The sequence below is a fragment of the Fukomys damarensis genome, unplaced genomic scaffold, assembly GCF_012274545.1.
Source record: "Fukomys damarensis isolate Sample0158 unplaced genomic scaffold, DMR_v1.0_HiC HiC_scaffold_7, whole genome shotgun sequence".
NCBI lineage: Eukaryota > Metazoa > Chordata > Mammalia > Rodentia > Bathyergidae > Fukomys > Fukomys damarensis.
The window spans coordinates 30657260-30671153 of NW_022900919.1; the positions used below are offsets into that span (position 1 = coordinate 30657260).

The 13894-nt window shown below is 38.8% G+C and overlaps 1 protein-coding gene across 13 annotated transcripts in view; it reads left to right on the forward strand.

Annotated features, from left to right (window-relative positions):
• Kif16b (kinesin family member 16B) overlaps positions 1-13894 on the forward strand; it is a 486842-nt gene that overhangs the window by 123289 nt on the left and 349659 nt on the right. For 12 of the 13 annotated variants that reach the window (XM_010634116.2, XM_033761168.1, XM_010634117.2 and 9 more), the window contains 3 exons: positions 3273-3392; positions 4220-4271; positions 5826-5963. In XM_010634116.2, the coding sequence (XP_010632418.1) occupies positions 3273-3392; positions 4220-4271; positions 5826-5963 (310 nt within the window). The remainder of the gene's footprint in view (positions 1-3272; positions 3393-4219; positions 4272-5825; positions 5964-13894) is intronic. The other variant, XM_010634114.2, reaches the window with a different exon arrangement.

Genomic DNA, 13894 nt, shown 5'->3' on the forward strand with positions numbered 1-13894 from the left:
TTTTTTTTTTTTTTTTTTGGAGAGGAGGGAAACTTATTATCTTTCTCTCTCTCTTTTTTTTTACAGAAAGAAAATACATATGGCCCTAGAGTTATGAAAATAGTCACTCTCCTTTTTACTTGGAGAGGCCTGAAACAGCCCATTGCATGGGGCTGCCTGTGTGTGCAGCACTGTCACAGTCCAGAGCCACCACACCTTCCAGGGGGACACTATTTTGTGAAATAAACCTGTATGATTAAGTTCTGCACCATGATATATATCGTTAAAAAGAGAAATCACATACTTTCTACTTGTGCTTGAATTCCATGGACAGGAGGGAGACCATGAATTCTACCAGTGTCTGAGTGGTAGGAGTAGGAGTTGTTTTATGTAGAGTGCTTATTTTAGTGCAGATTTGCAAGGGCCTTGGTGTAGTAAATCAAGGTTACTGAGTCTCCCACCTTAAAGCCTGAAGTTCTGAGCCATGGAATAGGAGCCTGGCTGATAAAAGGAGTAATTGAAGAACAATGATATGCTTCATTTCCTTTTCTTGAATCTAAGTTATGCAGCGGTCATTTTCTCTGCGTAGCTATTTAATGGTTGTTAAATTAAATTGCTTTCTTTCAAGTGGTGATTTCTATGTGTTTTTTTAAGCTATCTTTTTTTTTTTTTTCTGCCACTTCACTCTCTAGGTCTGCAGCTATGCATTTGAGACTTAAAGGTCTGCAGAGAGGATGGCTTAAGGGACTCTTCTCCCCTCATGGTCCTTTGCCAGAACCTCTTAGGAGCTCCTTGTGTGCAAGATTTCAGTTCCTCTTTGACACTGACTTGAAAAATTCTGGATCCTTTACTAAAGTGTGGTAGACTGTACATTGTTTGCATATCTGAATGACATCAAAATAACATTAGTTCATACCAGGAATATAAGGAATAGTGGTTATGTTCCGGTAGCACTGATACAGAGATATGTATGGGAGGGGAAGGAGGAGATTCACCAAGAATGGCTCCGTGCAACCCTCTGGTTACAGCTTGGAACTTGTTCCTACATTGCCATGCTCTGGGGTGTGACTCATGCTGAACTCAGCACAGCTCAACCTTGAGACTGAAAATCTCACCTTTATTCTTCCCAAATTTGTCTGCTTCTCACCTTTAACTCTCCTAAACCCCTTCTATTAGAAGTGTTTTTTCCTGGGCCAGTTGGGCCTGACTTAAGAAACAGTTCTGCCAGGCTCCTCTCTGAGGGTTGCTCTGAGTGAGTGTGCTTCTTGCCTTGCCCTGCACTGCCTGTACCTTCCCAGTTATGGGACTGAGGTTCAGACTACACCATGTGTAATGACCACAGGGAAGAGACAGGTGAGGATGAGGAAGCTTGGTTCTTGCTGTTCCCTATGGAGGATGGGAAAGGGGGCTTTGAACAGAAACTGACAGAAGTGATGAGCCATGATGTGTGTGTAGGGAAGGCAGTGATTCTCAACTGGGGCCTGTTTGGTCCCCCAGGAGACACTTGGCAGTGTCTGGACATGTTTTTGTTTGTCACCACCCTAGGGGAAGGCAATTTTGCTACTAGCATCTAATGGATGGAGGCCAGGGGTGATGCCAAGTGTCTATTAGTGCCTAAGAGTAAAGAGTTATAAATGTCACAGTGCTGACTGTGAGACCCTGCTCTCAGGCAAGAGCAGGAATAGAATGACACTAAGGCAGAAGGAGCAGCAGTGAATGAAGTCCTGAGAGGGGGCAGGCTGGTAAGTGAGTCTGGTCAAGCTTTTGAAGCAGAAAGAGTTTGGGTTTTTAACTCAGTCAAATGGGAGGCCACTTAAGAGATCTGAGCAGAGGAGTAATATGCTGTGACATCCTCTGGTTTCTGTGTTGTGTTATCACAGGGTATAAGTGATGGCCAGATTACTGTGAAAGATGGTTGTGATTGGCTCCAGGGCAGACTGGTGCAGGTGACTTGACATTACTGGATGTGGGCCATATTTTCAAGGTGAGAATCAGTGCTGTGGATATAGGGTTTAGGCTGGAAAAAGGAGTGAATCATAGCCGTGAATGTTGGTCTGAGTAACTGCTGGAAAGTTGATGTTTACTGTGGTGGGCCAGTCTGTATGTACATCAGGGTTGTGATTTTTAGTATTAAAGATGAGCTGACTGTTTGGCATCCACACAGGTTTATTGAGTTATGTGGGTATTGTTATGGCCTAAATCTAAAATATTCCTCAAAAGTCTCATGTATTTGGAAAGTGCTTGAGTCATGAGGGTGTTGTGATCATTAGTAGATAATCCATTTGTGAGTTCATGGCTGATTGTGCTGTTAGGAGGCAGGATCTTGTCAGATGTGAGACTGTGACCTGGAGGGATGTATTTTTTTCTCTGGCTGCTCCTCCCTCATCTCTCTGCTTCCTGGCTGCTGTGTTAATGAACAGCCTTCCTGTGCTATAACCTTTTACCATACTATTTCTGCTTTGGAGCCAACCACCCGTAGATTGCCAGTGTTGTGTCCCAGTGGTGGGATAGTGAACACTCCTGGTATATTTGCATAAGTATATGATTTAGAAGAGGTCTTCTCTGCTGATTTTGAGAGGCCTCAGCATATGGATGGCAGGTAAAGTGAGTCAAGATGGGTTTTTCAAGGGGGTGAGTTTAGGCAGAGACCTAAGGATGATAGTCCCAATGGAAGGTTTAAAGGGATGGAAGGAATTGGGGATTCATGTTTTGAGTGATTTTCTTTCACAGGGCACACATAAATTGGTGGTAGCTGAGGGAGATGCCAGGAGATGCTCAGAGATGGTGGGGGCAGTGGTTGTTGGTAGGTGATCTCTAATAGACTTGTAAGTAGTGGGGAATGGTCAGTGATGCAGGAGACAGAGATACCTCTGATGCCAGGATGCCTAATGCACAGCAGAGAGTTGCTTTCAAGAACATACACATTGTACTATGGTAATGGGTGAGAAAAGCCAGCAATCAAGGAAACTTGTGAATTTTAAGTGAAGTAAAAAGTTTAGAAGAAGAAAGAAAGATTACTTTGTAGTGGGTAATCCTAAAGTCTTTCCTGCGGAAAGTGGCCTTTGAGATTGGCTTTGAAAAAGTTATATATCAAGCTATATAATTCATTGTGTATTGAACTTTTTTTATTTTCCATATTCACTTTGCTTACCACCTTCCAGGATCTCAACATGAAGCTTAGTGTTCATTTTTCTTGAATTTTCAAAATAAATGAAATATTTTAAATTATTTTTTTACTATGAAGTTCTCTTTCCCCCAAATAACATTTGCCATTTCTCCTTTCTCTAAAATAGGAACAGACACTAGCCCTTAGGAAGGAAGGGATTGGGGTTGTTTTGGATTCCGAACTACCTCACCTGATTGGCATTGATGATGACCTTCTGAGCACTGGAATTATCCTATATCACTTGAAGGTAAGACCTACTTCAGTGGAACATTCTAATTTTGTTTCCCATTTTCTCTTTAGACACTAGGAAGGTTTATTACAATACTTTATGGCCATGAATACAACTATTAAAGACTGTATAAAAAAATCTTTAAGCCCTTTGTGGGTTTTCAACAATTCATTGGGATTCTTTTGAAGTTCCCACGTTCATGTGCAGTAGTTTGAAAGCTAAATGATGAGTTGCTTCTGTTTTGTAGAGAAGGAAGAAGAAAGCGGGGAACAAAAAGGCAGAAAGACAGAGGAAGTAAAAGTTACAATGCCCAGAGCTGAAATTCGTTGTGTGTAGTGCATCCTGGATCCTCATGGTCATTTTAAGTTTGTGCCTCCTGTATTTATTGCTAGATTTGGTTCTGAGTAGATTACTCATGTCCAGCAAGCAAAGTTCCATTTTGATGCTTGTGCCTGTGACCTTGATTTTAATGTCCTCTCTGATTCCTGACCTAAGCTTGGAATGATGCTGTACTGGCCTCCCATGTACCATATCTTCAAACAGAAACAACACGAAGTCAGCCGTGGGCAGAGAGCCTCTCCAGCAAGGATCAGGGACATCAGTGACACTGGTGGCACATGCCAGATGCAAGCTTAACCATAGATGAGCAGTAGCCTTGGGAGTGGCACTGTCAATTTCCATGCCTTAGGGCTGTTGAGCAGAGCCTCAGTGAGTCTTCTCTACGAGGAGACTATCTGTTGCCCACAGCTTGCCCATCCCATCAGCTGTCAAGCTGCTTGGCTTTAGTGAGGAGAGGAGAAGCAAGCCCCCTGTTCTAAGAAATGTTATTTAACTTTTCTTTCCAGGAAGGTCAGACATATGTTGGTAGAGAAGATGCTTCAGTGGAGCAAGATATTGGTGAGACTCATCAATTTTCTCTTCCCTTTGAATTTTTAAAAGCATATTTAACAAAAAACTTTCTTTTGAATGACACTGACGTAATTATAAAAAATAAATATTTTCAAGTATATCATTGGTCAATACAGTATATGTATCTCTGTAATTTTGAACAGTAGCCAAATAAATAACGCTACAATTAATTTAATGAACAAAATGGAAATGTGAATTCCTTTTACCACCCTACATACAGTTCTTCCTATCGGGTTTTTCAGTTGTCAAAGCAAGATAGCAATTGATGAAAATATGCCCAAGACTGCAGAGAATCTACAGCCCTTTTAGGGAAGCATATAGACACTTATCTGCATGTAGATGATGACACAGTAGAAGACACCATAGCATTCACACATAAGAAGGCCCCATTTGCCATGTTTCCCAGAGGTCTTCACAAAGCTCAACCAGGGCTTGGGGCTGAGCCGATGAAGGCCAGCCCAGCTTCCAGATTATCACATAGACACTTTGTGGAAGAGAAGGTGGTGGTGGATGTAGCTGTGTGTGCAGCAGGGAAGGGATTGACAGGGGAAGAATTATATTGTTTCAGATGTTTTGAGAATTGCTGTCTGAACCTGTTTTGTTGCCAAATATAAGCTATTAAGCCAATCCCAGCATGTTCCTATGTGTATTCTCTATTTACTGTGGATAGCCTGGGAGAGCTGAAAACCAACTCCAGAAGTCCCCAGGTTCAAGTGTTATTGAGTAGGCCTTGGCAGCAGGCCTCTGGCTGAGTTATGCATCTGACCTTCAGGGTAGCTGTAAAGGATGACCACTGGTAAGAACACATGTTCTATATTCTTTGTGCCCAGAGAAGTTCAGTAGTATACTTTTTAGAGGGAGTGGAGCTGCTTGGTCTGTATACCTGAGTTACTGGCTAACAACTTTGCCTCAAACCATACACTTAATCTGTGCCTGGTCATTCCTCAGGCAAGAGTAACATTAGTCATGATTTGGTAAATCTTAGCGACCATGTGCTGCAAGGGGTTCAGAATTGACACAGGTTGTGGCCAAGGGCCTCTGGCACAGCTTCTGCAGACTTCTTGATCCTCCTGAGATCCTTGCCAGGTCAAATTTGCCTCTAGCTTTTGTCCCTGGATATGTTATCTGTTAGTATGGAGGTCATTCTAAGTCCTAGACCCACAGAGCCCTTTTGCTCTTCCATTTTTCTGTGGGCTTTGGGTGGTTTCTAGAAGAAATTTATTTAGAATCGAACAGAGCAGCTCAGTGGCACTCAGTTCAGACAGGTTACTTGACTCTTCTCTCCCTGAGGGAAAAATAAATGGATGTCCCAGAACTTGTTTTCTTATGAAGATGCTGTCTGGACACTGAGCTGGCAGTCTAATGGTACCTCCATTTTGTCAGAAGTCCTACATTTTAATAAGCATAAATGTTCACTCCACAATCCTTTTGTAGAAAAGAGAGTGTTCCAGATATAAAAATCAATAGCCAAATGATTGGACACCAGAGTGGTAGATACCAAAGGGGTCAATAAAATCTTTCTTCTTTGTTTTTCCAATTTAGTTCTCCATGGCCTTGATTTAGAGAGTGAACATTGTGTCTTCGAAAACACTGGAGGAACAGTGACTCTGATACCCCTGAGTGGGTCTCAATGCTCCGTGAATGGTGTCCAGATCATGGAGGCCACACACCTAAATCAAGGTATCTGGTCCTTGGTTTTCAGAGTTCTTTATGTATTCAAGAAAACAAGACAGTGAGGCAGTGTGAGAACAGGTACATCTTAGAATGAACTACTGATTAGGTCTAAAAAGGTGAAGACCGTTTGGTTTATTATGCTATTTTCTCTTGTTTTACTGGAGGGCTTTTTTAAAATATTCATTTTCTTGTTGAATTAAACATGAACATACATGCAGTCATCTTAAAAGTTATTGCTGTTATGGAAAATGACATCAAGGGATTTTTTTAAGTTAAAATTTATTTCTCAAATGCAATACTTCAGAAGGGTTTCTTTTAAGATTTTTATTTACATTATTTATGCTTTTATGAATAGTTACACATAGAGAATTTGGTGTTGTGTCTTTTTTATCTTTGAAAATAATTTCAATGTTAGAAAAAACATGCAAGAATGGAATACAACCTTTTAATTACAGAACCATTTGAAAATAAGTGTCTGTGTTACCTTTCTACCACCATGACAATCATGGAAGATACTCGACTTGCAAAGACTTGTAAAGAGAAAAGCTTTATTTTGGCTCATAGTTTTGGAGGTTCCCACCCACAATCAACTGATTAGATGGGGTCTGTGGAGAAGCAGCACATCTTGATCCCAGCAGAGTAAAACTACTTCCCTCATGCCAGGAAATAAAAGAGAGGAAAGGAAGGGGCTCAAATTCTGTCCTGTCCAAGGGCGCACTCTCTCTCTGAACATCTGCCACCAGGCCCATCTCTTAAAAGAGTTCTGCCACCTCCCATTCATGCCATCCTGGAGCCAGGCCTTCGACACATGGGCTTTTGGAGGACATTCAAGATCCTAACTGTAGTGTTGCTCCATCATTCCTGAATATGTCACTGTATATTTTCTTTACAAAGTCATGTTTTCCTTTATAACTACAGTGCAATACCCAAGTTACGAAACTCAGGTTAGTATATTCCCATCATCACCAATCCTGGGAGCCTACTCATGTTTTTTCATTTGTCTCAAAAGTGTCCCGTATCAGTCCAGCATTATGATTTGAATCTTGTTGACACATCTTTCCAGGCTCTTTCAGTCTGGAACAGTTGCTTGGTCTTTTTTGGACTTTATGACTGAGGCAGTTTGGAAAAGTGCAGACCAGATACATTGTAGAGTCCCCTTACATAGATGTAGTATTTATCCGATAGTTTATCGTAATCCACTGATTGATTCATTGTGTATGTATGTATGTGAACATCAGAGAACTGATAGCTATGTCTTTCTTGTCCCATCACATGATTCTCATTTACTTACTGTGCCCCCTGGTTGAGGCAGAGCTGGCCAGGCTTTGCCACTGTGAAGCTACTCTTCACCCGCTTTCTTGTTAAAAAAACATATTGTGAAGTGAGATCGTAAATGTTCTTTGTCATACTTTTTTACCCATTGGCTTTAGAATTCATATGTTATTCTTTTTCTGAGTTACTATTTTGATTGTTGCCAGAAGGTGGTTTTATTATTTCGTCTACATTTATCAATTGGCTTTTTTCTATAATAAAAGCTTTCTGTTCTTGCCCTTTACTTATTCATTTATTTATTTAAATCATCTATGAATGCATAGCTTACTATTTATGCAGTCGGCTCTGTATCTTTTACCATTATTTATTTTCATGTTCAAATTGTCCCAAATTTGGCCAATTAGAGTTCCTTCAAGCTGTGTCCTTCAAGCTTATCTTCCTTCTGTGAGCCCTTGCTTACTTTCTTACACATTATATTCCAAGTTCATCTTGTACTTTCTATGCTCTTCCTGGAATCAGCCAGATCTCCAAAGAGCCTTGGTTCCTTATAGGGTATGTAATGTTTAATATGGGTATGCCTGGAACTTGACAGGTAGTTTGGGGATTATCTTTTTACCCTCTTCACTCCTCATTTAAAAAAAAAAAAAAAGGATTTCTAGTTTATTTAGTTTGAAGAAATTACTTATGTCTCTAATTATCTTGTGGATTAAAGCTCAGTAGATAAATACTGCATCACCCATGCAATATTTTTACTAAGTATTTTAAACTTTTGCCTAATTGGAAAGTTCATATAAAGAATATATGTATTCAGTTTAGTGGCTCGAGTTAGAACTACATTTTGATCTTACTATCATAGATATGACTTATGCTAAGAAAGTGGTAGCACTACTTGGCATCAAAGGTTAATTATTGGACTTGTCTTTCCCTGAGGGATGCTCTTAATTGTTTTATTACCATGGTGCCATGGTTTTCAGATCAGATGGGCTTGAGTTCCTCTGGTATTTTGCTGTACTGCTGAGCAGCTTTCTCAATATCACTCTTAAAGAAATTGACATAAAAATGCTTTATTCCAAGGTGTTAAAATGTTGTGCACTGAGTATAAATGTCATTAACAAGTTTTAGGGCAGTGAAATGCAAGATAACTTTGTGATTCAAGGGAGTACATGAGCAGAGCAAGATTGTAACTTTCTTGTTTTACTTACACAAACTTTAACAGTGAAAGACCCTAACTGGGGGAAAATATCAACAATCTTCCAGAAATTAAGGATTCGAATCCTTCACCTAATCTATCTTGATATTTGAGGACTATCACCGTGAGAATTGGGGCATAGTTTTAAAACACAAAATGACATTTTCTGTTGTTTGTGATTAAGACGGTGTACAGTATAAATGAAGATGTGAGTGGGCCTGAAGCAGAGTGGCTGCTGGAGAGGGAGGGGTAAGAGTTAGTAGGGTTTGCAACCCTACATATAGATTATCACCTATATCTAAGATTTTACTAAGGAAAAAAGGCTAAAGTGGAAAAGTGTACAGACTTCTTTAGAATAAATGTGGAACTGGATTAAACACAATAGGATTTTTATACTCAAAACCATATTTTGACTTTTCCCCATGAAAAAAAATGTAAATTATTTATAGCATTATTTACAGTCATACTCTCTTGCCTAGGTAATTTCTACAAAGTCAGATCTGCTGATTTAACAGATGAAAGCCAAACTTTTAGAAATGGACCCTGGAGTAGCTGTGTAGCTGCCATATTAGAACAGAAGACTGCACCAAAAAATTACAGCACACTGTTCATGACCACTCATGGTTACATGCATGCTTTGTCCCTCTGAAACTTAAATCATATGTCTGTGCTGCTTTATCTCTTTGGCTTTCCAGGCCAGATATGAATTGTACCCAAGTCCCTGAGGACTATGAAATCCATCCATCCTGGCCTCCCACGTTTATTGTCCTAATCTCAGAGTTGGTTCATTGAAGTGGTCATTAGCATAGGACTCTTCTTTACCCACTGTGTCTTGGTACTTAGAATTGACCTCGCTAGTGTCTGGCCCATTAATTGGATCCATGGTCAAAATAGCATTTTCCTTTTATAGAAGGAAAAAATAGCAGGAACAGAAAACGCAGATGAAAGTTACAATGATTTCTAGCTATGTTGATTCCACAATTAACTGGCTTCCTCATATGCCTTGTATTACCAGCAACATCTAGTTCTACTACCAATTTCCAGGATATGCTAATATTTGATATTCAGATGTCTTCCTTAGTAAATTACTCTCATTTAGAAATGTGTTAGTTGAGCTGTCCCATTAAAAACCAGAAGTAGTAATTACCACTTCTTTATCTAGATTACTTAACACACGTTAATGTCAAGTAAGAGGTTTATCTAATTTAACAGATTGTCACAACTAGGGGCAAGTTTTGCACTGATGTCTGTAAACTGTCTTCTTCCAGATTCATAAACCATTTCATTTCACTAAAATGAAGAGCACTTGCTAATGCTGCGAACTTGGACTGAATGACATATTACTCCTCTGTGTTGCCAAAGCCTGGCCATAGGATGCTTTTCTCCTTGTCCTTTTTGAGTACATAGGAAAAATAGCATTATACCTAACCAGTCTCTCTATTGATGTTTTCTCCAAAGTTTGGCTCACCTCAGAGCCATAATCCCATAATCAGAGTCCATAGAAAAATTCCATATAAAGAGAAAAATATGAATTTGATTCACCATGTTTTACTCTCAGACTTGGAGCTCTTCATGATGGAGGTTTAAACCCTATATTTTTCCTTTCTCCATATACCTACTATGAAAAGGTACAACAATCAAGTACATTGTAATTCAACAGCTATTTCAGCATTTGTCCTCCAGTTGCTGGGAACAAATCCCTTGTTTTAATTATTTATTTTTACTGTAATATGTTATTTTAAAGCTGACGGTTGTTAATTTTTCCATTCATATCAGTGAAGTCCTTTAGTCTGCTAGCTGGTTTATCACTTCCAGTGAACATCCATCTCTCATTTTAGAAGTGCTACAGAAACTGCATCTGGGAAATTCACACTTAGGTGCATTTGAATGTGCTATGCTTGAGTGCCAAAATATATTTGCATCTATTCAGCTACTCTGAAAGAGGGAACAGGTGATTGTCTGTAGAGTAGAGCTGAGGTGCTTTTGATAAAATTTTCATCTGCTGGAGAACTGCTCTGAGTTGTTCAGTGACAAATTAAAAAAGAATTTTATAAAAAAAGTTTTAGTGGAACTAGAAAGAGAAATAGATCTTCCAGTGGTTTGGGCAAGGTATCCATTTAATATAAGTGACCTTGTGGGCATTACACAAAGATAGCAGATACTAGTGTCTTTTCCCTGTAGATTCCCTTGTATTTGTCCCTAGGAGCCCATCAGATGTCTTCCTCAGATTAGAGACCTGAAAATCTTACTCTAGTCACTAACATGAGCTGATTCAACAGCTATTTTTGAATGTTAAAGCCCTACCTATTCTTACACCCAAAGCTAGTGTGGTTCCCCAGGTCAGCATCAGCATTTCCTGAGAACCTGTCAGAATCTGTCTCAGACCTCAAATCCATCTTAGACGCCAAATCCATCTTAGACCTGCTGAGTTAGGAAACTTGGGAATGTGGCCCAAGTGGCCTGGTTCTAGTTTCTGTAAGTGGTTTCCATGCATGTTTGAGTATGAGAACCAACAAAAGCCAATCATATTGAAATAGTTTCTTAATGCACAGACTTCAGCACAGGAGAAATCATGTGTCAGTCTCTTCTTAGGTTTTCTTCCTTTGTTTCACTTCTCTCTCTTTTATAATCTCTCTGTTCTTTCTTAAGCTTTATAATCTATAAAGTAGTTTTGCAATGTATTTTGTATAGATTTCTTGCAGTTTATTTGTTTGAAGTTTTTCAGGCTTCTGGAACCTATAGATTTGTGTTTTTCTCCAGATTTGGGAAGTTTTCATTCATTATTTGTTTTACAATTTTTTTTTCTGCACTATAATATTTTTCCTCTTGTTCTGGGACTCCAATAACATGAAAATCGGATATTTTAGTAATGTCCAACAGATCCCTGAGGCTGTTTATTTTTGGTAATTTTTTTCTCTTCAGATTAGTTAATTTCACTTGATCCATCAAGTTCACTGACTTTTTCTCTGTCTTCCGCCTTGTGCTTTTCAGACCATACAATGAGGGTTTTTTTTTGTTGTGTATTTGACTGTTCATATCTTTATTTCATTGTTGAACTTTTTATCTTTCCATTCAAGAGTGCTGAAGCAGTTGTGGGAACATATTTATAGTAACAAAAATCTTTATCAGGTAATTTTAATATCTGTCATCTCAGCATTAGCTTACATTCATTGTTTTTTGCCATGTTGAAATTTTCTGGATGTTTTCTTTGCTGACTAATAATAGATTGTATCCCGGAATATTTTTGTTTGGTTGGGTTTTGTTTTGTTTTGTTTTCTTGGAATATTTTGAATATTATGTTGAGGCTGGATTTTATTTAAGTTCCATGGGAAACATTGATGCTTTTGTCCTACACTTTATCTGGTTGAATTCAGGTCTTATTACAGTTGGTTGGTGCGGGCTTTGGCTCCAATTCCAATGTCTATTTAGTTTTCAAAGTCTCTGTAGTGGCAATGCATGTTCCACTTGTTGGCCAGCCTGAGACCTTGGAAGTGCCTGTCTCATAGCTCAGTTCTCAGTCTCGGTGTTGTTGAGAATCAAATCTTTGTGTGCACAGATAATGATGAGCCCAGGCTTTCATACGTGACTCTGTAAAGTACATTTTCTAAGCATTTCCCTCTTCCCTCGCTCCCCAGAACTTTCCAGTTCCATTGGATATTCTTCATTCTGTCCTCTGTCTAGAAATCTGGAGCTTTATTTATTCTACTCTTTTTTCTACTTTGTGTGCCTGAGCCCATGTCCGGGACCAAGAACTGACAGGACAGATAGAGGGATATAAAGCAACAGGGGTGTCCGCGCCATCATCTTGGGGACCACAGCTCCTCTGATGGAAGACAGATGATCTCCTTCCTCCAGTCTGCCCTGTTGCTGCCACTATTGCTGTCAGGGCACTTCTGTCCCTTCTTCTAATCTGAAATAGAGGGCAGTTATTATAAAACCTTTCATTTGGTACCATGGACTTAATCTGTTGTCTTTAATTGCTGTCTAGTTATTTCACACACTTTCCGTATTTCCTGTAGGAAGGACAGACTGAGTCCATATAGGACTCTTTGTTTTTCCCCATGATAAAAAAAGAAAAAAATCTCCTAATTACCTATGCACACTTCTAAAAATTTCTTTGGGGTGGGACTGGAGCACCTTGAAATTTTATAACAGTATACTGAGCTGATGTGCAGTTCATCAAATAATTCTTGATGGCTTATCTAGCTAGAAAGATCAGTAGCAAAGATTGAATCAATTTTCTTTTTTCTCTAGTCCTAGAGTTTAAGTTTGCGATTTTCACTTTACCAAGAATAAATAGGATTTGAAGTGATTTATCTAATGCAGGAAATTTTAAACCTATATATCTCAGTTATAAATTTTGAAAAGGAAAGTGACAGGGCCCACATGGCTTTCTGGTAAGGTGTCAGGTGCATTTTTACCCTTGGCAAATGCTGGCTAATAATATGATGGCATGCTTTATGGTTATGCCTGCTACAGTATCGAGTTAGTGCAGAATGCTTGTCTTTCATGCTCAGTGCCATGCCATGCCACGTGTCCTGTTTGAATTCATTTAGTGAAATTTTCTCATGTACCACAAACACCATGCCGATCTTAATTTCACATATTCTAGATAAAGTATTACAGCTCAGGTGTCTTAAATAAAGGTTGTTATGATATTCTAAACATATTACTCACTGTCTATTCTTATGTACCGACATGTGAGCTATTAGACTATCAGAAGGCCAAAATGATGCCATCATCATAATTTATTTCAATAAAAATATTTTTAGGGCATTTTAATTTAGAAAGAAAGTTAAAACACACAGTTTCTCTTTTCCTGGGTCAGGCCACAAAATAAGGACTTACACATTGTCCTTCACCCCAACCTCTCAGTGGCATTTCAGAAAATTATATGTCCCTCTAGAGCCCAGCTTCTCCAAATGTCATATCTAAGATGAAAACCTCTCCTTCATACAGCATTCTTTAGAGATTATATCCTGTCTGTGCTCTGTGTGTGGGGTGGGAGTGGGGTTCTAAAGTGATTAAAATACTGAAGTGGAATAACAAAGGCCCACTCCCACTTTATTTTATTGCTTCAGGGGTCTCTAAGTTAATGTTACATTGCTGTTTAGGGAACATAGTTGTCTGTTGTCACTTACAACTTAGAATAATGTTTTTGTATATTATTACCTCCAAAATACTCGTATGACAACATTTAATAGGGAAAAAAAGGCTTTATTTATACTGTAGGCTTTAGAAATTTTCATATAAAATTTGAGGAGAAAGATATAGTACTATAATTAATGGTGAAATTATTAATTGTTGTCCATACACTTAGAAGTCACTGGAAATACTTATATGCTTCTGTATTCAGTTTACTTGAAATATCAAAGTTAGAAAAATCTCATATGACACCAACATTCATTGATTCTTATTCACAGAGATTTAAATGAAGCTTTTTTCCTTAGGTTTTTTTTTTTTTTTTTTTTTTTTT